Source organism: Herpailurus yagouaroundi, unplaced genomic scaffold, assembly GCF_014898765.1.
Source record: "Herpailurus yagouaroundi ecotype Mexico unplaced genomic scaffold, PumYag 139, whole genome shotgun sequence".
In the NCBI taxonomy this organism is placed as follows: Eukaryota; Metazoa; Chordata; class Mammalia; order Carnivora; family Felidae; genus Herpailurus; species Herpailurus yagouaroundi.
Window position 1 is genome coordinate 46,938,675 of NW_024412394.1, and position 25,732 is coordinate 46,964,406.

At 34.6% G+C, this 25,732-nt stretch overlaps 1 protein-coding gene across 3 annotated transcripts in view; it reads left to right on the forward strand.

The window, feature by feature from the left end:
* Window positions 1-25,732, forward strand: part of ZNF292 (zinc finger protein 292) — a 96,384-nt gene that overhangs the window by 52,736 nt on the left and 17,916 nt on the right. For 2 of the 3 annotated variants that reach the window (XM_040474104.1, XM_040474105.1), the window contains exons 4-6: window positions 576-711; window positions 16,348-16,550; window positions 23,330-23,466. In XM_040474104.1, the coding sequence (XP_040330038.1) occupies window positions 576-711; window positions 16,348-16,550; window positions 23,330-23,466 (476 nt within the window). The remainder of the gene's footprint in view (window positions 1-575; window positions 712-16,347; window positions 16,551-23,329; window positions 23,467-25,732) is intronic. The other variant, XM_040474106.1, reaches the window with a different exon arrangement.

The following is a 25,732-nucleotide window of genomic DNA, read 5'->3' on the forward strand; positions in this document are numbered from 1 at the left end:
TTCGAAGAATACACTAAATGCATGAACACTTGGAAACAACTAGTAAGCAAGTTTTAGTGTCGTAGCTTTAAATAGAATATTGCCAAGGCTATGTAATAAATAAATGAAAAATCATGCATTTAGTTGTTTTCAAAAGTCCCTTTTATTGGGATATGTGTATGTTGTCACTTAGGCCTTGATGCAGATCTGTCACTTATTAATGGTAGTTTTTTGGGAAAAGTTTTGTTTTTATTTTTTTTTTACTAATACAGGATATAAAATGTGTAAGGTCTTTTATGCTATGGATATTCTGATAGCTTCCTTGAGAAATAACTTTGCTCTTGGTTTAGATTTTGGAGGAAAAATAAGTTTGACTTATTTCTAGAAATACATTGTATTTATTAAAATTTATAATTGATACAATTCTTGAGATTCATCTTGAAAAAATCAGAAGTAAAGGAATTCAGCACTTTGTAATGTGATGTGAAAATTTTAAGATAAAAGTCTTTTCAAAAGTTAGTATTATATTTAGAGCCTGATAAGCTTGCTTTTAAAAATCTGTTGTAATTCTTTGGATGTTTATTTAATATTTATAGGTAGCTCATGAAAAGCTGATGGAGAATGGCAGCTGTGAATTGCATTTTTTAGCTACTCTAGCTCAAGAGACTGGGGTGTGGAAAAACCCGGTACTGTGCACTATTCTTTCCCAGGAACCATTGGATAAGGATAAAGGTAAATTTTCTAGAGAGAGAGAAAATAAAAATCACTAGACTAGAAAAAAAATGAGTACTTAAAAAATTGTTTTGATAAGTATAATTCATCTCAAGATTTCCTAGAGAAGGACCATTTAATTAAATTTTACCTGAGGTGCTTCAGGCCCTTCACCTTTATTTGGGGGAAGATGTATTTATAGGATATTACACAATCTTAGAGTAACAGAAAAACTAAAAATTTTCCCAGCATCTTTTCAGTAGAGGAATTCACTCTGCAACATCCTGACAGGTGGCAGTCTAGCTTATATTTGATAACTTACTTGACAGATGGAGAAGCAGAAGTAGGGTAGTTAAATGATTTTCCTCAAAACAGAGCCAGAAATTGATGCTAGAACTCTCAAGTCTTTGCCTTTAAGATTAGTACTCTTTCTCAGCTTGTTGCTCCATCTTATTTTATTCTGTTTTGTTGTTATTGGATGAGCTTGGGCAGTAAAGATTCCAGTTAAACTGGCAGATATCCTGTTGAAGTAGGTGGCTAAATCACTAATAATATGTATAACACTTAATGTTCAAAAGAGTTCAAAAATTGTATACACCATGAAGAAGACCACAGTTACAGTCTTTGGTACTTTTCTTGAAATTGTTTAGGAAAGTACCCAGATTTCATCCAGACCTTTCCCAGGGTATTTAACTGAAGAAGTAAATAAACTACTTCTGTTTATTGCTGCTTTGCTTGTTGATTGATGGCGAACCCTAGGTATTTTGCTATGTAATAGCAAATTGTGAAGGCCCTGAGAAAGTGTTGTTAGGGCCATTGCTTGTGAATTCTTCTGGTATCTTGATATTTACCAAGTCTCCAAACTTCTCTTCAAGCTGGTTTTTTTCTACCTGGCTCCCCTCTTAACCATTTCTCCATGCTTTTCTGATAGCTCTAGCAATGTTATCTGTTTCTTAATTTTCATAAGCCAGATGATTTTTAGTACTGCCTTCCATCATGGATACCTACAGATTAGCCACAGTGTTCTCAAGACCTTGGAGAAATGGGGAGTGGACTCTCATTACTTAAATTAATAATAACATTTAAAAGTTGAGAATCTTAGATTTTTTTGCCTTTGGCATATTAGTTTTATCCTAGTATACTATCACCACTGTGACTTTGTTCTTATAATCAAATTATACTTTCTGATCTATCCAGCTTTTGGAAATATTGGATGTAATATATTAATAATAATATCAAATTGCATTGTATAGTTCCTAACGGTTTGAAATGTGCTTTTAGAAGTACTGGTTTCATTTAACCCTCACAATGATCCTGTGAAAAAGGCAGGATCTTTATTGTCCCTATTTTACAGATGAGAAATGGAGGCTCAGGAAGATTGGTTGTCTTTTCTATATCACATTGCCAGTGATGTGAGGCAGAGCCAGGAATTGAAGTCAGGACTTCTCTCCTTTTTATATCATGCCTGTTGGCACCTAGCCTAAAACCTGTAAATAAAATTGCACCTAGTTTAAATTAAAGAATTAACTCCTCTTCTCTGTTGTTAGTTTCTGAATAGCATTTTTGCCAAACTTACACATTACGCTAAACAGGAAAATGGAATCTTTACCTTAGCAGAGATTTAAGATTTATTTTAAAAGAGCATGTGCTCAGTTTCCTTACTTGCTTAAATGTGCTTAACATTGTTTCTATTAACAAAGTCTCTGCCCATTTCTGTGCTGCTCTATTTCTTGTTCTTTGCCTGACATAGCTACTAGAGTAATTTGTGGACTATTTAGCCAAGAGGAGTTTCTTACAGTACAATGGGTTATAGGTAGCCAGACTTTAATACAACTCAGATGTGAAATGACAGAGATTTTGCATCCATAGTCTTCACTTGGTCCTCTTTTACTTAGAATGTCTCTTTGATGGGAGTTATTTTATGGCTAATCACACACATAAACTAGAAGTGTATGTTTATTACCTGCTTTGGAAAACTTGGAGGAATTAACATTTTACACAGAAATACGAATTGATTTACATTTTCAAACTTGATGGTTGAAAAGGATGGGGAGCTTTTAGTTTTACCTCTCTAGCCCCTTAGTTTAACTTAATCTAGCCTACAGCAAGTGTGAAGTGAAGAGCTAGAGCTGAGAGAATGAGTACACCTCAGTAGGCTGTGCTCATTAGTTTATAGTAAAGCCTCTAGAGTTTTCATGCATTTGAACAGTAATCTACTTAATTCTGAATTTTTTTTTTAATTGAGTAAGTTTGGACCCACTACAACCCAGCTAAACCAAGAAATGCTCTTTGATTTGGGGGATTGAGCGTGGGTGGAACTCAAAATTTTAAATGCTGGTTTCACTTTAAGGTTTTAGCATCCTAGAATAAAGTAACTGTAATAACTAAATTAACATATTCAGGTAGATGGCCTTTGAATATCACAGGAACTTGAAGCTTACATGTTACTTGAGTCTTTGGTCATAATCTCAAGATTGGAAAGACTGAATGTTTTTGTTTTTTTTTTTTTAAAGCCCACTTTTAACTCCCGTTTAAAACATCACTGATAATAAATTGGCCTTTGCTTGAACACTTCTAGAGAATGGTTTGCTAGGTAGTTCAGTCCATTCTTAACCTATGATTAGAAAATCTTCACTGTGAAAATTGCGAAAACTACATTCTTAGAATTCTATCTTTTGGATCTAGTGCTACCCCTAAAGCCATGCCAAAGTATAAATCCCTCTTTCATGCCATAGCAATTGAGATTTTTAAAGATGTTAAATCTACATTCATGATTCCTGGTTTTTGTTTTGTTTTTAATGTTTATTTTTGAGACAGAGAGAGAAAGAGTGCGAGCAGGAGAGGGGCAGAGAGAGAGGGAGACACAGAATCCGAAGCAGGCTCCAGACTCCGAGCTGTCAGCACAGAGCCCGACGCAGGGCTCGAACTCACAAACTGCAAAATCATGACTTGAGCTGAAGTCACACTTAACTGACTGAGCTACCCAGGCGTCCCCATGATTCCTGTTTTTCAGTGCATTTTGTTGTTCTCTTTAATGTATAATTCTTAGAACTTCATGTGTACCCTAAATATGATCTGGCCAGCTTTGAAGTCATTGGTGCTCTCATATTTTTCATCCTAACATTTTATACGTGTTAGTGTGACTTGAGATGACATTAACCGTTTTGGGTAGTCATATCATACAACTTGATGACATTACTAAAATCACACAAAATTTTTAAAAAACAAATGCTACCCTTAAATTATCAACTACATTTTTTAAGTTTATTTATTTATTTTGAGAGAGAGAGAGAGAGAGAGAGAGGGCATGAGCAGGGGAGGGGCAGAGAGAGAGGGAGAGAGAGAATCCCATGCAGGCTCTGTGCTGTCAATACAGAGCCCGACAGCTCAGAGTCCAGTATGGGGCTTAAACTCCAGAATTGTGAGATCATGACCTGAGCCAAAATCAAGAGTTGGACACTCAACTGACTGAGCCACCCAAGCACCCCTCAACTACATTTTTATACTTTGTCTTTTGGCACACAAGGCATTGCCTTTTTTTCCCCGTTCTGCTTAATTTCACTGTTAGATTTATTCTGTCTCGGCAACTTGTCAATATTCTTTTAAGTCTTGATTTTGTTATTCAAGGTTTTTGTCCTTACCAGTTTCCTCTTATTAACATATATTCTGTTGACATCCACATCCTTGATAATAACCATAAAATGGTCATGTCCAGAAACCTAGCCCCTGAGATATTTCTAGAAATCTTCCTTCTTGCTTTTAGTCCTTTAATCAGTACTGTTTGATTATGGTTGTTTGATCAAATATTCCTATTTTTCTTTTTGTCTGCTCCATGGTTCTCCTTTTTTGTATATAAGGATTGGGTGAAAGACCATAACAAGTACTTGGCTAGAGTTCTTTTAAGTAGTGTTGTTTAATACTGAGGTTACTATGACCTAATTTATTATTTTTAAAAATGAACTTCTTATTTTTAGAATAGTTTTAGAATTGTGAAAAGTCCCCATATACCCCACAGCCAATTTTCCTTACTCTTCATATCTTAAATTAGTATGCTACATTTGTCACAATTAATAAACCAATATTTATACTTTGTTATTAACTTCCATACTTTATTCAGATTTCCTTAGTTTTTACCTAATGTCCTTTTTCTGTTCCAGGATCCCATCCAGGATACCACATTACATTTAGTCGTCATGTCTTCTTAGGCTCCTCTTGGCTGTGACAGTTTTTCAGACTTTCCTTGTTTTTGATGACCTTGACAGTTTTGAGGAATACTGGTCAGGTATTTTGTAGAATGTCCCTTAACTGGGAGTTATCTGATGTTGCTCTCATGATTAGAACTGGGCTTATGGATTTGGGGAGGAAGATCACAGAGGTAAAATGTCGTTGTTATCACATCATATCAAGGGTACATACTCTCCGCATGACTTCTCATTGTTGATATTAACATTACTTGATTACCTGGATGAGGTAATGTGTTTATCAAGTTTCTCCACTTCAAAGTTATTCTTTTCCTCCCTTTCCATACAGTACTCTTTGGAAGGAAGTTACTACATACAGACCACACTTCAGAGGTGGAAATTTAAGCTCCACTTTCTTGAGGGGGCAGTATCTATACAGATTATTTGGAATTCTACACAGATTTGTCTTTTAACCCTTTTATTCAGTCATTTATTCATATCAGTATGGACTAATGGATATTCATTGTCTACTTTGGTGATAATCCAATACTACTTTATTTTAGTTGCTCAAATTGTCCCAGCTTTGGCCGTTGGGAACTCTTTGATTTAACTTCTGCGTCCCTTTTACATACCCCCTTCATTGTGGGTTATGTTTTTCATTTGACTACTTCCTTGCTTTCTGACACTGTAAGGTACTCCAGCTTATTTTGCATATTTTCTACCCCAGTCCTAGAATCAGCTATTTTTCCAAAGAGCCCTTGTTCTTTTTCTTAGAGACTAGTATTAGAAACTAAGATCTGATAACTGGGTGTGTTCATTGCTGTGGAGGTGTCATTGCTTCTAGGACCTTTCAACAGACAAAGCAAGAAAATATATGTAGGTATGCTAAGCCGTGTATATACACATCTGTAAATATTTCTATATGTAACCAGCTGTATGTGTATTAAACTAAATATGAGTGTGTTCATGCTGATGTATTTCACTCAAATCCATACCACAAGGATCATTCTAGCCTTCTCTTGCTTATCTATAACCTCTCACATAAACAGAATGTCATATAATTGGAGTCATGCAATAATGTAGCCTTTTCAGACTGACCTCCTACACCATTGGCCATCTGTGTACTTAATTAGTCAGTCTTAGTGTACATGTTTTCTACCTCTGTGGAAAACGGCTTTATTGATTAGAGTACAATGCTTGTGTACAGTATCTTGCCATTTTTCTGATAGGCTCCACTCATCCAAAGTTAGATGAGTATTTCCCCACCTCTTCCAGTAAAGTTCTTTCGTCACACTTGTTGTACAGTTAGATTTTTTTTTTTTTTTTTTTTTTTGCCGTATTCTGCATTTCATCCTGGGTGTCCCCAACCTCCTAAATAATTTTTTAATTTGCATGTCTTAAGATTCCTTCTTTGTTCTGTAAAGTTCTATAGGCTTTGACAAATGCATGGTGGCCATGTATCCACCATTATGGTATCATACAGAATAGTTTCACTGCCATGAAAATATCTACTATCTTCACCCATTTAACCCTCTCCTGAACACCTGACAACTACTGATTATTTACCATCTCTATAGTTTTGCCTTTTTGAGATTTTCATAATTATAGGCTTTTGGTCTAGCTTCTTTTACTTGGCAGTATGCATTTAACATTCATCTATGTCTCTGATACCTTAACAGCTCATTCTGTTTTATTGCTGAATATTTTTTATTGCTTATTAAAGACCTCTATGTTTTTAATACCTTAACAGCTCATTGCTGTTTTATTGCTGATTAGCAATAAAAAAGATTCTTCATCCCGTTTCTTTATCCATTCACCTGTTAAAAGATCTCTTGTTTGCTACAAGTTGCTGTTTATGAACAAAGCTACTATAAACATTTGCATGCAAGTTTCTGTGTGGACACAAGTTTCACATCAGTTTGGTAAATACTAGGAGTAAGATTGCTGAATCTTATGGTAAGACTATGTTTTGCTTTGTAAGAATCTGCCAGACTTTTTCTAAAGTGACTATACCATTTTGTATTCTCACCAGCAATGAATGAGAATTCTTATTGCTCTAGACCCCCACTGGCAATTGGTATTACCTATTTGGGGGAATTTAGCATTCTAAAAGGTATATAGTAATACCACATTTTTGTTTCAGTTAACAATTTCTGTAATGACATAAGATCCTGAAGATCTTTTCATATGCATGCTTGCCATCTGTATATCTTCTTTGATGAGGCATCCCTTTAGAATTCTTGCCTGGTTTTTAATCAGATCATTTGTTTTCTTATTGTTAAGTTTTAACAGTTCTTTGTATATTTTGGATACAAGTCCTTTATAAGTTTTGCAAATATGTTCTTTCAGTCTGTGGCTTATCCTTTTCCTTAACAGTGCAGAAATTTTAAATTTTAAGGAAGTCCAACTTAGGAATTTTTTCTATTGTGGATCATGCTTTTGGTGTTTTATCTAAAAACTCATTACCACTGTGTTAACTATACGGAAATAAAATCAAATAGAATAACAGTACATGCATACATAAATACATACATCCTCACTACCAAACCTAGAGTTCTATAGATTTTTTCTCATAGAAGTTTTGCATTTTGTATTTGGGTCTCTGATACATTTGGGGACATTTTGGGATAATTTGACAGGTATAACCTAATTTGTGTTCAGTGAATCTGTCTTGTCACTTAACACTCACATACCTTCCTCTGAACAATCACAAGCCATGTTTTTAATATAATTAATTTTGAGACTCTTATTTAGGATTATTTCTGTTGCTCAGCCCCATTTTGAAAATTACATTTTCCTATCTATCCTTTTAAATCTAAAGTTTATTATTATCAGAACCACCACAAGAAAAGAGGAAGTCTCCCTTTTCTCTGTCATTATAAATAATACATAGTCAAACCCAAGCAGCAGACTTTTCTCGAGAAGGTACCCACCTTTGCCAGTTTGATTGTTCTCAACATTTTTGGTGAGCTAGGGGCCATCTTGGGTTCTAGCTTTAATAACAATTCACACAGATTAGTACCAGGTCTATAACACTCAGGGTGTGTGTATCCTTGGTCCTGAGCCTGCTTCCCCTTCTTTTGTATATGTCATCATTTTACAATCTAGACTCTGAGAGAGCTCCCTATTACAGTCACACTGAATCCCTTCAGCCTTTCCCCTTATTCTGATATATTGGGATAATTTGCAGTTGCACAGATTAAATTTTTATCATCTTTCCAGTCCTTTCTTGAATTTGAAGCCCAGCAGTGTCTTTCCCCCCAGAACCAATTCTTTTTCAAAGGAAATTTCTAAAGCTTAAGCTTTACCACAGTACTTATAAATCCTTAAGAGTTTTGTGAGAAAATAAGTCTTTATTTTAGTAATAAACTTTGCATTTAAAAGTGAAGGTAGAGAATTGTTCCTTGGTTTATCAGGTATTAGTATACATAAAATATAATAGTATTTTGAAGGGAGGGGAGATGGGAGGAGACAGCAGGTGATAACTCATACTTTCCAGGTAAATAGGATGAGGCCAGATATGATTACAGCTGCATTTACTTTTGGATAAGAAATCTGTAGTTCCTTCACTCTTTTGGTACATTTTTGGTGTATTTTTTTTTTGTATAAAGATATATACAATATATATTTTTTTATAAAGATATATATAATATATATATTTTTGTATAAAGAGATATATATATGTCTTTACCTGTCTATACAGAGAATGCCAGAAGAGGTGACTCTGAAACCTAGACTTAAATCTACTGACACTTTTTTTGTGTTAGGACATTTCTTACAGAAAGTTACTAAAAAGAAAACCTTAAAGACTGTATTAAGTACTTTTAGGAGTACAGTTGACCTAACTTGTTTGTCTTTGGTTGTCCCTCCCTCCCTTCCTCTGTTGTTTGTTTAATTTCCTTTTTCTATTGCTTTGTGTCCCCTTCTCTTCTTTGCCCTTAACTGACCTTGTCTTGGTATACAAAATAACTGAAGGGAACATTTTAGATTTTATTTTTAAAAATCACTACTAAATTAGATTGCCTTTTACTTGTATATAACCCTTAGATCCTTGAGGATCAGTGACGGGATAAAATTAAGCTGACAATTAAACTACAGTAAGCTTCTAAAAGTATTCACTCACAGTTTTGGGCTGATGACATATTTGTATTTATACTCTACTATTATGTAATTAAATATAAACGTAGTGACCCCCATATTTTCATTTTCACTAAAAATGATTTTAAGATACACTCACTGGTTTCTTGAAACATTAATGAGTGTATTTTATAATAATGTTATGTGGATAAATATGTCAGAACTTAAACGTAAAACTCATAATGAGATCTTACTTCACACAAAAATTTTAATGTTGCGTACTAACTAGGTTCACCTATGATGTGGATTTTTATTAAATAAAAAATTCTTTTTAAATGTTTATTTTTGAGACAGAGACAGCACAAGTTGGGGAGGGGCAGAGAGAGCGAGGGGAGACAGAGGATCCCAAGCATGGCTGGTGTCGCCAGCGCAGAGCCCGACACTGGGCTTGAACCCACAAGTTGTGAGATCATGACCTGAGCTGAAACCAAGAGCCTGACCCTTAACCAACTGAGCCACCCAGGTGCTCTGACAGAGAATTTTTTTTTAATTTTTAAAAATTCTGTTTCATTTCAATCATGTCAAAAATTCAGTTATCATAAATTTTTACTATAATCCATTATGACCATAAAGTTTCAGATTAATGAAAAAGGAAGCAAGACTGAAATCTTTTAAGTAAAAATTCTATTTCTTACAAGTGTAATATATTCCCTCAAGAAAGGATGAGGGGTGGGGTGACTATTAAGACTATCCCTAATTGGTAATTTGGGCACTGAAATCTAGATACCTACAGCAGTAGTACTCAATCCTGGCTGTGCCTAAATCACCTGGACAGTTTTCAGACATTTCAGTGCTTAAGAGGCCTACCTCAGACCATAGTCTCTGGGTCTGAGCCCCAGGCATCAGTAGTTTTTTGTAAGATCAAGATAATTGTACAGCCAGGGTTAAGAGCCACTTATCCAGAGCTTGACGTGTTGTGTTTTTATTAAATTTCTAAATTTGGATTTTTGTGACTAACAATGCTGCATTGATTTTTTAATTTATTTTTTTTTATTGTGGTTAAAAACATGTAACATAAAATATACCATTTAATCATTTTTAAGTGTATAGTTCAGTGTTAAGTATATTCATATTGTTGTAAAACAGGTCTCCAGAACTTTTTCATTTGCAAAACTAAAATTCTGTAATAATAGCAACACCTTCTACCCTACCCACTTCTACCAGCCAGTAGTTAAGCACCATTTTACTTTTGGTTTCTATGATTTGATTACTTTAATACCATATTTACCTTTTTGTGACTAGCTTATTTCACTTAACATAATGTTTTCAAGGCTAATCCATGTTGTAGCATGTGACAGGATTTCCTTTCTTTTTAAGGCACCTGTGTGCGTCAGTCAGTTGAGTGTCTGACTCTTGATTCCAGCTCAGGTCATGATCCCAGGGTTGTGGGATTGAGCCCTGTGTTGGGCTCTGCTCTGAGTGTGGAGACTGCTTAAGATTCTGTCTCTCTCCCTCGCTCGCATGCTCTCTCTCAAAAATAAAAAAAAGTGAATAATATTCCACTGCATGTATATACCACATTTTGTTTATTCATTTATTGGTGGACATTGGGATTGCTTCCACTTCTTGGCTGTTATGAGTAATATTGCTGTAAACATGGGGGTGCATGTGCATATCACTTTAAGACCCTCCTTTCAGTTCTTATGTATATATACCCATAAGTGGGATAACTGGATCATATGGTAGCTAGTTCTATTTTAACTTTTTGGGGAACTTCCATATTGTTTTCCATAGAAGTTGCTCCGTTTTACAGTCCCATCAACAGTGCACAAAGGTTCCAATTTCTCCATATCCTCACCAGCATTTATTTTCTGGGTTGTTTTTTTGTTTGTTTGTTTGTTTGTTTTTGATAATAACTATTCTAATGGTGTGAGGTAATATCTCATTGTGGTTTTGATTTGCATTTCTCTGATGATTAGTTGGGTATCTTCTCATGTGTTAGACTTTTGTATATCCTCTTTGCAGAAATGTCTGTTAAAGTCATTTGTCCACTTTATAATAGGATTATTTGATATTTTATTGTTCTAAACATTTTTTATATATCCTGGATATCAACTCCTTATCAGGTATATGATTTGCAAATACTTCCTCCCATTATGTAGGCTGCCTTTTCACCCCATTGATTCTGTCCTTTGATGCATAAAAATTAGGTTTGATGTAGTTCCAGTTGTCCGTGTTTGGGTTTTTTGTATGTACCTTGGTGTCATATCCAATAAATCCTTGCCAAGTCTAGTGTCTTCAAGCTTATCCTCTTTGTTTTCTCCTAGGAGTTTTATGGTTTTGTGTCTTAAATTTAGATCTTCAATCCATTTTGAGTTAAATTCTTATATGGTATACAGTAAGTGTCCCACTTCATTTTTTTACATGTGGATATGAGTTTTCCCAGCACCATTTGCTGAAAAGATTGTCCATTTCTCATTGAGTGATTTTGGCAGTCTTGTTGAATATCATTTGACTATATATGTGAGGGTTTATTTTTGGACTTTCTGTTCTACAGCATTGCCTATATATCTTTGTTATTAGGCCAGTACCACACTGTTTTGAAAATGTAGCTTTATAAATTATTTTGAAGTGAGGAAGTGTGACACCTCAGACTTCGATCTTTTTCAAAATTATTTTGGCTATTTGGAATCCCTTGAGATTTCATATGAATGTTAGGCTAAATTTTTCTATCTCTGCAAAAAATGCCATTGAAATTTTGACAGGAATTGTATTGAATTCTTAAATTGTTTTGATAGGTGGACATTTTGACAATTATTAAGTCTTTCAATCTATGAACACAGGAATCTTTCCACTTGCTTGTGTCTTTAATTTCTTTCAGCCATGTTTTATAGATTTCAGGGACAAGCATTTCACCTTCTTGGTTAGGTTTATTTCTTTTTTTTTTTTTAATTTGTTTTCATGTTTGTTTATTTTTGAGAGAGAAAGAGAGAGAACACAAGCAGGGGAGGGGCAGAGAGAGAGGGAGACAGAATCTGAAGCAGGCTCCAGGCTCCGAGCTGTCAGCACATAGTGCAGGGCTCGAACTCACAACCTGAGCCAAAGTCGAACGCTCAACCGACTGAGCCCCCAGGTGCCCCAGTTAGGTTTATTTCTAAGTATTTTATTCTTTTTGTTAATATTGTAAAATAGAATTGTTTTTCTTAATTTCCTTTTCAGGTTGTTCATTGCTAGTGTATAAAAATGCAATTTATTTTTGTATCCTGTAACTTTTTGCTAAAGTCATTTATTCTTTTTTTTTTTTTAATTTTTTTTTTTTCTTCAACATTTATTTATTTTTGGGACAGAGAGAGACAGAGCATGAACGGGGTAGGGGCAGAGAGAGAGGGAGACACAGAATCGGAAACAGGCTCCAGGCTCTGAGCCATCAGCCCAGAGCCCGACGCGGGGCTCGAACTCACGGACCGCGAGATCGTGACCTGGCTGAAGTCGGACGCTTAACCGACTGCGCCACCCAGGCGCCCCTAAAGTCATTTATTCTAATTGTTTTTTTGTGTGTGTGGAATCTTTAGGGTTTTCTATATGTAAGATCATGTCATCTGCAGTCCGATTATTTTATTTCTTTCCAATTTGAATGCGTTTTTTTTCTCTCATCTAAATGCTAAATTGTTTTTACGATAAAATACAAATTGTATTTTTTAAAAAGGAATAGGTAATGCAGATTCGGGTAGGCCATGATGAAGATTTTAGAATTTACCCTGAAGGCAAAGGGACCATTGGAGGATTTTAAACTGGGAGAAGACAATCAAGTGTGTACTTTAGAAAAAGAAAAGAAAAGAAAAGAAGACGCAAGTCCTAGTGGAGATGATGGCTTAAGAGTGGATGCAGGAGACTAACAAAGTGGTCTGGTAGATTAAAGACTGGGCTGGGAGGAGTGGGTGAATGGCAGGAGTAGAGATGGGGAAGAGTGAATGGATTGAGTATTTAGGAATTATAAGTGACAGAATTAGGTGGTGGATTGGATGTGTGGGTGAGAAGCAAGTACGAGAGAGCATTTTTAAGGCCAACTCTTAGATTCCTGGCTTTGAGTACAACTAAGTGGATTGAGATGACATATGCTGTGGTATGGAGGTTTTTCCCACCAAATGTTTATCTATTTATTTTGAGAGAGAGAATAGAATCCCAAGCAGGCTCTGCACTGTCTGCACAGAGCCCAGTGAGGGCTCCATCTCACAAACTGTGAGACCACGACCTGAGCTAAAATCAAGAGTCGGATGCTTAACCAACTGAGACACCCAGGCATCCCAGTATAGAGATTTTTGTATGCAGAGTTTGAGATGGTTGTTAAATAGCTAGTTCAGAGATGCTACAGAGGAAATCGTGTGCAGATCTTGGCATGGAGATACACATCCAATTAATAAGTTCATTCCGCTTTGAGGAAAATTCAGGACCTAGTCTGAATTAAGTTTTTGTGCATAGGACATGCTCGTTTGGTATTTGTGGAATGATTTATCACAAAAATCCAACATATATATTGTAATATATTTAAAGTTAATTATCTTTAATGTAGGAACTAGTATTTTTAAATATTATGTATGTGGCATTCTATGAGAAGAGGCCATTTCTTACTTTCTCAATTGAACTGGCTAAACATTCATTTACATTGTCATTTTATGTAATCCAGCTCTCTTGACAGTCTCAAATGTGGTAAAACCTGCTTTTCTGTTCAAGTCCATAAATACAGGTAAAATAGATTAAAAGGTTACACACCAGTAAAATTCAGGATATTTTTACTTTTCTAGAATGGGAATGGGAAAAGCAAGGTGAGAAATGAGATGTGCTATGACTAGTTATTCAAAGATAAATATAAAACTTTTTTCGTAAGTCTGGCAAGCACTAAAACAGATAGTCTTTGAGGTGATGTTATAACATCTGTGATGTCTGGATTGGAGAGGAATAGAGAAAGATACAGAGGAATGGGAAAAAGGAAAGCAGTGAGGAAGAAATGGAGAAAGGCGGGGGAGAGTGAGCATTTATTACGTTCTGAAATGGGTATTAAGATATAATCTACTTTTGATCCATTTGAACCCCGTGCTTCAGAATTATTTTCCCTTAAAAGTTAATGCCACCTCACAGCTCTTCACTGCTATACAGTGCCACTCTAATTAGAAGTAGACACACTAGGGGCATCCTGGTCAGTTAAGCATCTGACTCTTGATCTCAGGTCGGGTCTTAATCTCAGTATCATGAGTTCAAGTCCCCTGTTGGAGCCTATTTAAAAAATGCCCAGCGTGGAGCCTACTTAAAAAAAAAAAAAAAAAGTAGACACACTAGTCAAATGTGAATTTTGTTTTCTAATGCCACCACTGTATTAGGCTGGAAGTCAGAGGACCCATTTTTTCTTTCTGGTCCTGGTTCTGTCATTAACTGGCTGTATGACCTTAGGACGTTACTTACCTTCTGTGAGCCTCAGTTTACTCATCTGCCAAATGATGGAGCTGGACAAAATGATTTGTAAAGTCCCTTCTGCTCTAATACTCTGTATTTCTTTGGAATCAATTTTGCCCTAAGCGTGGCAGTGGTTTCTTATCATTAAAAAAAAAAAAAAAAAAATCCACGTGCAACTATGTTTTTGACATTTTACAGTATTAACATATATCCTCCTATACATTGAACTAGCACAGAAATTATTTTGTACAATCTGTCATTCTAATTTATATGTTGCTATTTGAGATTTTAGGGACGATTTGAGTTTCTATTCGGAGTGTCATCAGTTTTGTTAAATACTTGCCACCTTTAAATAATTTCTTTGCCACAGTCCTCAGAATTTGTTGGTTTTGAATTTTAATGGGAATATTTTAAGTAATTCCCAGACTTTGTATTGCTGGCTTTTTCCTTTTGAAAGAATGACTAGGAAAGTAAAACTTTTTTAAGTCTGTGACTTATTTATAGCCAGAACAACTTTATTTTCACTTTTTTTTTTTTAAGTTCTCATTTAAAATCTTTACTGATTTTGGTTTGGCAGTGAACTAAACTGTTAAAAGATATTTGCAATATAATTGTCCCCAGTAGAATCATGTGATATTAAAAAAAAAAAAGTAATGCTCCATATATGTAAGACATATAGTCAGAGGCACTGTAAAGTTATGTTTAGTTTTATTTCTCTCTGTTCAGTCTTTATACTTTTTGATTTAGTTTAATGTGGCAGAGAGTAGAATAGAAAGTGGCAAGTACAAAGGTCTAGACTTCAAGAAAAGGATGGAATTTGGGTTTCTGTGTTAAAATGCTTATATGCTCATGGTTTTAATACTGAGGAGCCATGATTATACTGTCTTATAGGAGAGTCTTTTTACAGTGGAATACAGGAATATAGTACAGTTATACCTAAAAAATAAAGGTACTAGTGGGTAGCAAAGGGTGTTTAAAAAAGGAAGAACATCTCTCACTTTCCATCTTTTAACTTACAAATTGCTTACTAGACGTATCTTCCAGTCTGTTCATAAAGAGAGAAATTGTGTGTTTTATTTGGAGTATTAAAATTGTATTCCCAAAAGCCTTCCAAAGGTTTCAGGCTAGCCATCACCCAGTAGATTTTTAAACATGATTTTCTCATTGTGATAAAGAAAACAGGGAAGAGTTTAAATTTGCACTGTTAAAATTTAGACTCTCCCTCACAAATACAAAAAGTAAAGATTCTTATTTGTAGTTCATCAAACAGGCAGTAGGAAATTCAAAGACTTGAACAGAGTAGAAGTGTATTATGCCTAAGTGGGTCGTGAGGAAATGTTGAGGTTTATCGGTTAATATTTTAAAAGTTACAAACCTATGAAGTTTCAGCAGACTTCACCCACTCCCTTAATTTTTCTATAGATATTTAATTTGTTTTAGAACACCTATTAAAGCAAAATAGACCTCATCTTTGTAAAATAAAAAATACATCATCAGTACTGAACACAGTTATTGGTTGAATCTCATCCTCTAGCATATCCAAGTATCCTTTTGTGGTTACCAGTATTAGTGTGTAATGCTCCAGTACTGCAAACTTCTAGGGATGCTACTTTCTGGTATTCAAGAATAAATGTGAGGAAAAGAATTTACTATAATTTTAATAGCAATGGCTATTAGAATTCAATACAAAATTATTTTTAAGTTAATTCACTTCATTCTAAATGGTACTCTCAGGTAAAAATATTTAATGCAACTTTTAAAAGTTAGCAGTGTAATCTCCTTTTGCTTATTAAGGTCAAGTATTTTGTAATAGTGTGACAGTAATAGAAAATTGCAAAGAAAAATGAGGAGTAGTTCCTGTGCTTAAAAAATATATATATATTCCTGATAAGTTTTGTATTGCAAATGAATTTTCAAATGTTAATAATCTATTATGTCTTGTTTTTTAAAGTGAATGAATTTTTAGCTTTTGAGGGTCCCATCTTGTTGGATATGAGAATTAAACATCTAATCAAAACCAATCAGTTAAGTCAAGCAACTGCTCTAGCAAAGCTGTGTTCTGACCATCCAGAGATTGGTACAAAAGGTAGTTTTAAGCAAACTTACCTTGTTTGTCTTTGTACATCATCACCAAATGAAAAGTTAATGGAAGAGGTGAGTATATTTTCTTTTGTTAGTAATTAATTTTAAAAATGAAGAAGTTAATTTTCAATTAGAATGTCTTTGACTTCTCTTTCTTTTAGATAGTGAGGGACTATTGTCAGTCTTAACTTTTCAGTATGCTCTTGGGTAGTGATTCTAAGCAGCTTTCAGAATTATATGTAAACTGATTTCATCTAGCTTCTGTTTTAAATAATTTGAATCTTTTTACTGCTTTGGTTAAATTATGGGAAAGATGGAGGTGGCTTAACAATTTAGTAGGATGTTTATATTTGTCAGCAGTTGGGCCTTAACTTTAGTTTTACCTGATACTTGTAGGATACTTGTAGATCTTTCTAACTGGCTAATTTAAATAACTATTGGAATTTATTTGACTTCTTACTAAGAATATGTTTTCTGTTTTACACACACACACACACACACACACACACACTCATGCATGCACACATAATGTATTCAAAAACATAATGTATCCTAGGAAGAAGTTATAAATACAGATAGATAAATGTCTATATATAGGTCACAATTTTACTTGTATATTTAATGTAAAGCTTTATTTTCTCTGTGTGACATACGATATTTTTACTTCTAGTTTGACATAAAACATAGTATTCATGTATTTGTTTTATACTACAGAATTCTGAGGTAGAATCATGGTCCAAATGGGAATTTGCATAATATAGCCTCAGACAGAAACCTGAACGCCTACATGAGGTTACAGGTTGTAATTGTAGAGGTAATTGTGTGATTTTTTTTTTTTTTTTTTTTTTTTTTAAAGACTAGAAAATGAAGAGGAAGATGGTAGCCTTGGACCAAGATTAGCTCCAATAAGGTTGTTGTGGATGGTGAGGATAATGAGGATACTGGGAAGAGTGATGTCTGGCATTTTCTAGGCTGGATAGAATAGCTCCCAGGACTGTAGCCTAGGGAATTATATCATTAGTTTAGACATTGGCTAATCCATAGATTTTTTTCTTTATTTCTCTTTTATCTCAGATAATTGGCTTTTTAGTCTCTATATCAGAGCAAAGTAGGAGACTGAAGTTTTCTTATTAGTTCAAAATAGCTATGCAGACAGTTAATTGGCAGATATATAGTTTCTTAAGATAGCTTTTGAAATGTATTTAACAGTTTTTCTAAAATTCTTAAATTAACTATTGTGCTGCTGCTACATCTTAGATTTTTTTCAACTCAAAGCTTTCATTATCAGTTCAGCTCTTGTCCTTATGTCAATCTGTCCATCCATCCATCCTCCCTTCAGCAAATTTTTATTAAGCACCGTGGGGTTAAATGTGAGTTAAGGCATAAGCCTTGGCCTAAAGAATCTTTAACTTCTAATAGAAAACTTTCTAAACATAGGGTCATTGGATTAGCTTTGAAGTCCTGTTTGAAGAGTACGAATTTGTAATTTCCAGGAAGAGTCTGTATTTCTAACTCTCTTGAATAATCAAAAGATCTTGCAATACTGAACCTAAGTTTCCTTTTGGTTTAGTTGAGTAGTAGCAACCCAGCTTGCTCTGGGACGTCCTCAGGAAAATTCTCTATGAGGACCCCAAGTATCTCTGATATCCTATGAAATGATTTTTTTCCTTCTTACATTAAGCAGATAGAATTAAGGCATTCCATGTTCTTTTTGTTTGTTTGTTTAATGTTTATTTCTTTTTGAGAGAGAGAAAGGGAGTGGCAGAGAGATAGGGACAGAGGATCGAAAGCAGGCTCCATGCTGACAGCAGAGGGCCTGATGCGGGGTTCAAATGCACAAGCTGTGAGATTATGACCTGAGCTGAATTCTGACGCTTAACCGACTGAGCCACCCAGGCACCCCAAGTCTACACATTCTTGCTAAAAGTCTCCCTTTGCTTAGAGATTGTTTGGTTATTCTTTTATGTTCCTATTACAAACATATAGAAACTTTTTCTTCATTTCCCATGTGAAGTGGGTTAAGATTGGCTGTCACCAAGGTCTATTTTATTTCTGCCCCAGGGAAAAGTAGTCACTTTGGAACAATTGCCCAAAGACAGAGGTGGTATTCTCTCTTTCTCTCTCTCTCTCTCTCACACACATTCATTTACCTTTACTTGTCTGGTTCTTATAAGCATTTGAGGTTTTTACCCATTCCTTATAGTATGGTGGGAATAGATACTGGAAAGAGTCAACCATAGGCTGGATTCTGTGGTCCTTTTGAGGAAATCCTTGTCCAAGTGAGCCAGTAGGCAAGGGATTGACTATTCCCCCAGGATCCTTTCGTTGTAATAGAATTAGCAGCTAGCCCTGGTAAATGGCTGAAGAATGGGGCTGAGAGAGTGGAGTGTCTGTCTGGCTTCTCTGGAATTACTAGCTTGGTCTGTAATCTTGATAGAGGTATAAAACGAAGTGAGCATTGTTTATTTTAGATCCAGTATTTCTGTTGGTTTTGTCATTAAAATAAACATAGAATTTAAAAAGTAAAATTTTCTTTCTCTCTAACCATCACTTCTCAATTTAATACTCCCCCAAGTAATCATTCAGTTTGAAATTTGATATATAACCTTTCTGATAGTTATATATATTTTTTTTTCTGTATATTTTTTTTTTAATTTTTTTTTCAACGTTTATTTATTTTTGGGACAGAGAGAGACAGAGCATGAACGGGCGAGGGGCAGAGAGAGAGGGAGACACAGAATCGGAAACAGGCTCCAGGCTCCGAGCCATCAGCCCAGAGCCCGACGCGGGGCTCGAACTCACGGACCGCGAGATCATGACCTGGCTGAAGTCGGATGCTTAACCGACTGCGCCACCCAGGCGCCCCTCTGTATATTTTTCTATATATGTATGCACCCTGGCAGCTAATTACTTTTTCCCCATTTATTACGAACATCTTTCCATATTGTTCCATATAGATCAACCTCATTCTTATGGCTGCATAATTCCATAGTATGTATTTGTAATAACTTTAGTCAGACTAGGGGGCATTTGAACTGTTGTCTTGTATATATATCCTTTCATTCCTGTCAGGGGTACACTGGTGGGACAGATTTCTGGAAGTGGACTTCCTGGATCAAGGAATTTTTATTTATTTTTTTTATTTTTATTTTTATTTTTTTTTAATTTTTTTTTCAACATTTATTTATTTTTCGGACAGAGAGAGACAGAGCATGAACGGGGGAGGGGCAGAGAGAGAGGGAAACACAGAATCGGAAACAGGCTCCAGGCTCTGAGCCACCAGCCCAGAGCCTGACGCGGGGCTCGAACTCACGGACCGCGAGATCGTGACCTGGCTGAAGTCGGACGCTCAACCGACTGCGCCACCCAGGCGCCCCATGGAATTTTTAAATTAATAGATAGGGACTTACTACCAGCCAAAAAAGATTATGCCAATTTATATTCCCATAAACAGCATATGAAATTTCCTCTTCCCTAACACTGGAGATAATTTGTCTTTTAAATTTTTGCTAGCCTGAGAGTTAAAAAAAAAAAAAAAGCTCGTTATTTGATTTTATGTTTTATTAGTATGAGAGGTTTACCATTTAAATTATTTTATAGAAGGAAAGCAATTTTATCTTGGTAAGCAAAAAAGACTTCTTAAAATGTGATTAGAGCCAATACATTTTAAAAGTATACTCAGTAAATGTATATAAATACTGGTGAAATGTTCTATATTTTTTGAATACCTGGCATAAAGAGCCATATTAAAACCTAAAAGTCATCTTTCATGTTTGTTTGTTTTTTTTAATTTTTTTAATGTTTATATCTGCGTGCATGAGCAGGGTAGGGGCAGAGAGAGGGAGACACAGAATCCAAAGCAGGCTCCAGGCTCTGTGCTATCAGCACAGAGCCTGATGTGGGGCTCGAACCTAAGAACCACGAGATCATGACCTGAGCTGAAGTTGGACGCTTAACCAACTGAGCCACCCAGGCACCCCTCATCTTTCATGTTTTTGAAATGGTTTTTCTGTTTTACAGAGAGTTTAGCATAATACGTCTTTAACAGATCATTCTGATTTTAAAAATTTATTCAGTTCTAAATTTTCTGGTACTTAAATTTTTGCTCATTTTTCAAAGCAATAGAGAAAAGATATCCATCTTATATAAATAGTCCCTATTTAGGTAAACACTGGTAATTGCTACTTTATGCTGCCTTGGATTTAAAAAAATAATAATTCTTGTTCATTGATAGCTATATTTGACTTGTATTTCACTTTCATAGTTTGAATAGAGCCATTCATTAGTCTAAAGACAGTTTCATTTTCCCTGCCATTCTCTTCAGTGTCCTGTTTTTTTGAGAGGACTCTCTAGTGGCAAATCATGGAAATGAAAGACAGTAAAAATTGTTTTCTTAGTATACCTATAAAAAGTGAGGTTTTCTGTATTATTGAATATGGCAAATGTTTCAGTTGATATGTTGTATATGTATGAAATAAGTATGTAGAGGCTGCCTAACATACAAATATATATTTCTAATGATTAACTGTAAGCTAATGTAAGTAATGGCATTGGGAAAATAGGTTTCCTTATATATAATATACACATTTTACATCATTGGAGCAAGGAGAGTGGGTTAGGTTTTAGAAGAACCGAACAACATGGGCGCCTGGGTGGCACAGTTGGTTAAGTGTCTGACTTCGACTTCAGCTCAGGTCATGATCTCATAGTTCGTGAGTTTGAGCCTCACGTCGGGCTCTATGGACATCTCGGAGCCTGAAGCCTGCTTTGGATTCTGTGTCTCCCTCTCTCTCTGTCGCTCCCCCACTCACGCTCTGTCTCTCTCTTTCTCTCTCTCTCTCTCAAAAATGAATAAACATTAAAAAAAAAAATAGTGTAGAAGAATGACAACAAAAGATCGGTTTCAAAACAAATTAGATTTTCAGGATACAAGATTTTTTTATTAAACCTGAACATGTGAAAATCAATATTTAGCAATAAAGGGCCTCAACTTGCTTGTGCATGGAGAATTCTGAAAAGAATACAGACTTTGAAGCTACATCTGGGTTGAAATCTTGACTACCACTAATTAAGCATGTGACTGAGCAAGTAACCTCTCTGAACCTTATCTCTAAAAAGTTAATAGTAATATCTACCAGGCAAGATATTGTGCAGATTTAGCAATACTATTTCTGAAGAAGCTGGCACAAATAAATAGAAGCTGCTATTATTGTTATTATTAACATGAAAAAGTAAACAAAACTCATAGGTCGACTTCTAATAATTGTCTGTATGTGTGTACCAGGATAATTGTTTAAAATTAACACAGTTTGCAGTAAAAGATAATGTGATTAAATGGAAAGAATGTATTTGATGTCAATCAGACAAAATTTGATTTATAGTTCTACCACTTAATTAACTTTTGCAACTTGGGCAAATAATTTGTTTGAACACCACATTCATTATGTAAAAAATGTTAATTATAATGCCTACCTAGTAGAAAATTTCTGATTAAATAATAAAATATGTCTGACAGTGCACTTAATGTGATATAGATATTTGAAAATATTGTATGATTACATATTGTTCAGCCCCTTTTTAATTTTTTTAAATGAGCTCACTTAAAGATTTGTTAGAAGGAGTTAGATAGAGGTATAGTGGAAAGAGCACTGCACCAGGGAGTTGGAATTCCAAGACTCCAGTTTCACTCTTAACGCTGCCACTAACTTCATAATTCCTTTCAGAAGTCATTGTTGTTAAACACACAAACTCAGAGCTGTGTCTTCTCTTGTTTTAGTGTTTTCTAGCGCAGCTTAAGGTATAGAATGGGACCTCTGAGTTTATTCTCATGCAACCTTTGTTCTCAAAGATAAGCCTCAAAGTTATCCTCATTTAGATACTTATTCAGTCCTAAACACATATTTTACACACACACACACACACACACACACACACACTCTCTCTCTCTCTCTCTCTCTCTCTCTTTCTCACACTGACATACTCAGAAGTTGATGAGGAGAGACATAAGATCAGTAAGGAGGGGCATGGTTACCTCTGTGGTGCATGGGTGCCAGTGCTCTGTATCGTCTTCAATTTTTTTTGGCCATTTGTCATTTATAACATGTTGGAATTAATCTTTTTATTTTGTGGAACACTGGTGATTTGTGATCATGTGATGTCTGCCATATTCTTGTTTTACAGCAAATGCTTGTAGAGATCATATGTAAGTTCTGTTTATGTAGTAAATCATTGTAATATGATAGTAAATTTTAACTTTTCAAAAAATAAGCAATAAGATGTGTGTAATTAAATGAAGTTGCCTTCATCTAGGTTATACTTATGTATGCATGGCCGTTGACAGGCTTTGAGATGAAATGAATTGATATGAAAAGAAAAATAATGGAGATTTATAGAAAGCTGAGATGAGTTTAAAGGTAGTATAACTACAGTATAAAATGTTTCATATTATACCTTTTTCCCTCAGATGAATAGACACTTTATTAGTTTATATCCAGTAGATCTCTGTGTCTTTCTGCTGATTCTAATGCTTTTTAAATTACCAGATGAAAAAGGGAAAAATACAGCTTTTCTTTTTCAATATCATAGACTTGATTAATGGGTAGAGGGTACTTACAATGAGCATTAGTTTTTTACATATAGATATTTTTAAAGTTCTTGAAAATAGTTGGTTTTTGACTTGAAAAAAGATTTCTTTATTGCAGCCTAGTAATGACAAACTATGAATTGATAGTATATATGAGGTTTTACTGATAAAAATGATCTGTAAATATCTAGTGAAGATTTTAACATGTATTGCTATATATCCTAATACAAACCATTTTATGGCATATTTCTGTGTCCTTTTTCTGTAGATCTCAGAAGTTGATTGCAAAGATGCACTAGAAATGATCTGTAACTTAGAATCTGAGGGTGATGAAAAAAGTGCTCTTGTCTTATGTACTGCATTTCTATCACGTCAGCTCCAACAAGGAGATATGTACTGTGCTTGGTGAGTTGATTTTATTTTGTAAGGAAAACTTTGTTAAACAAAAAAACAAGATAGGTTGTGAGAGTGCAGAGAGCTCAAGAATATATTTTTAATCTTTTAAAGTCTTAACAAGACAAAAAGCTTATTAGCAGTTATTACATGCTATGTAAACTGTCAACTAATTCATATTATAACTTAAAAATTTTTTTCTATTAAGGATCACACAACTCCTTAGTATACCAGTAATGATTGTATAATAATTAATAGATATTAGAAGATGAAAGAAAGGTTTATTTTATCTGATGCCACAATAACAATTTTTTCAGATATGTAAGCAATCTATGATTGAATGTCTGTATTTTTTCCCTCTGCATATTGTATACTTTCAATTACATAATTAGCTGCTAATCATTCGTGTATAGAAATATAGTTCATTTTCTGTCTGTGAGATATTTTACTTCACTAACTTCTTTAGTGCACATTACTTTATATGATACATTTTCAGTTCTGCAAAGCCTGTTCTATATAATCTTTTGGGAGCTTGCAACTAATGGAGCTGTTGACCTCAGCTGATTCAAAAATCTTAAGGTCAGCTGTCTTAATGTATTAGCTAAAGCTGACAATCTGTTCAGTGAATAGCATTATTAGTCTTCAGTGTTGTATTGGTAATATGGGAACACAAAATTTAGTTTACAATATTCTAACATTTAAGAATTTTTACCAAGTGACTAACACATTACATACAAATGAATATGGAACAGGCAAGCTAAATAAATGTGTAATTAAAGAAGAATAAAGTTTATAAAGGTTTTCTGAGCAGCTGTGAGTTTTGTTATGAAGGGAAAATCATAAATGCAGGACAGAGAGGATTGATATAAAAGGCAGGTAGGAAGATTCTGAAGGGAGAATAAATAACATGCATATACTACTGAGGACAAGTATATTTTCTATGTAACATAAATAGTAGTGACTAAGAAATTAAGTGTGCTATTGCTTTAAAAAAGGCATCAAAGTCTGGATTTCATATGACCAACACAGGCAATCTATTACAAGGTCTTAAGGAAGGCAAAGTAGAAGTTTATGTGTAAGAAATGCTGTTTAATACAAGTAATGGAGAAAAATGGGTTGGGGGCTGAATGGTGAGGGTAGAGTTGGGATGAAGAAGTGGCAGGACAGAGCTGAGATAGGAAAATCAACTAGAAAACCAGTACAACAGTCCATCTGGGAAGTTACAAAGGCTTCCTTATGGATGTTGGATGGGGCAAAAAAAAATGACGATAGCTGTGTTTAGGATAGTAAAAAGCAGGGGCTGTTAGGGTCAGTGATAATGATGCATTAAATTAGAAAGATGGTGAACTGGAAAGAATGTTAATCATCTTTTTCATATATTAAGTTTCAGGTTTCAGAAGAGATCAAAGTGGAGAAGTCTTATAAAGAACTAGAGAGGTGAAAGTGGTCAAGACTGGAGAGACAGATTTTTGAAGTCCTCCATATATAGGTTAAAATCCAGTAAATGAGCAAGTTGTTCAATTGGGTGGTGAAAGAGCAGGGTTCCTAGAAGTGCAGACTGAGGAAATAATAATAGGAAAGGCATGTATTGAGGAGAATACTTGGTGAAAAAATTTGAAACAAGGAAGATTTTTGTGTAAATTAACCACAGAGGACAGAAGAGAAATAGAACAATAGGTAAAAGGGAGGAAAATTCATCATTTCAGTAGGATTATTTTCTATGAAAGATACATTCTAATTGCATTTGAAATCAATTTTAAAGTCCATTTTCAAAAATTTCTTTATTTTACCAATTTGACAGAAATTAGTTAAATTACTTTCTTTTGGGTTCTGTGTGATCATTGATTGTTAACATTTAATAATATTAAATTTAAAATTTTAAATTTAATTGACCAGTTGGTCAATTTTAAATTTAAGGTAGAAGATAAAATGAAATGCTTTTTAAAATATGCCATTGATATATATGTATATGCATTTTATGTATACATACATTTTGTGCTTTATTATATAAAGTCACAGATGTGACTCAGAGTTACCATTTGTATACTTTTAGTTTAAATGAGAGGTGCTTCATTAGTGACAGGCAGTGCTTCTCCCTGAGATTGAAAAATATCAGTCAATAAAGTGATAAATCATATCCTGATTTTATTTAGTCTCTAAAAAATTGAGATCTATTTTATATTTTATTTAAACTTAATTTCACATGTAGAATTGGAATCTAAAACCAGCTTTAATTTCACATGTAATGACTGGACTGACATAGTCCATGATTGTTACA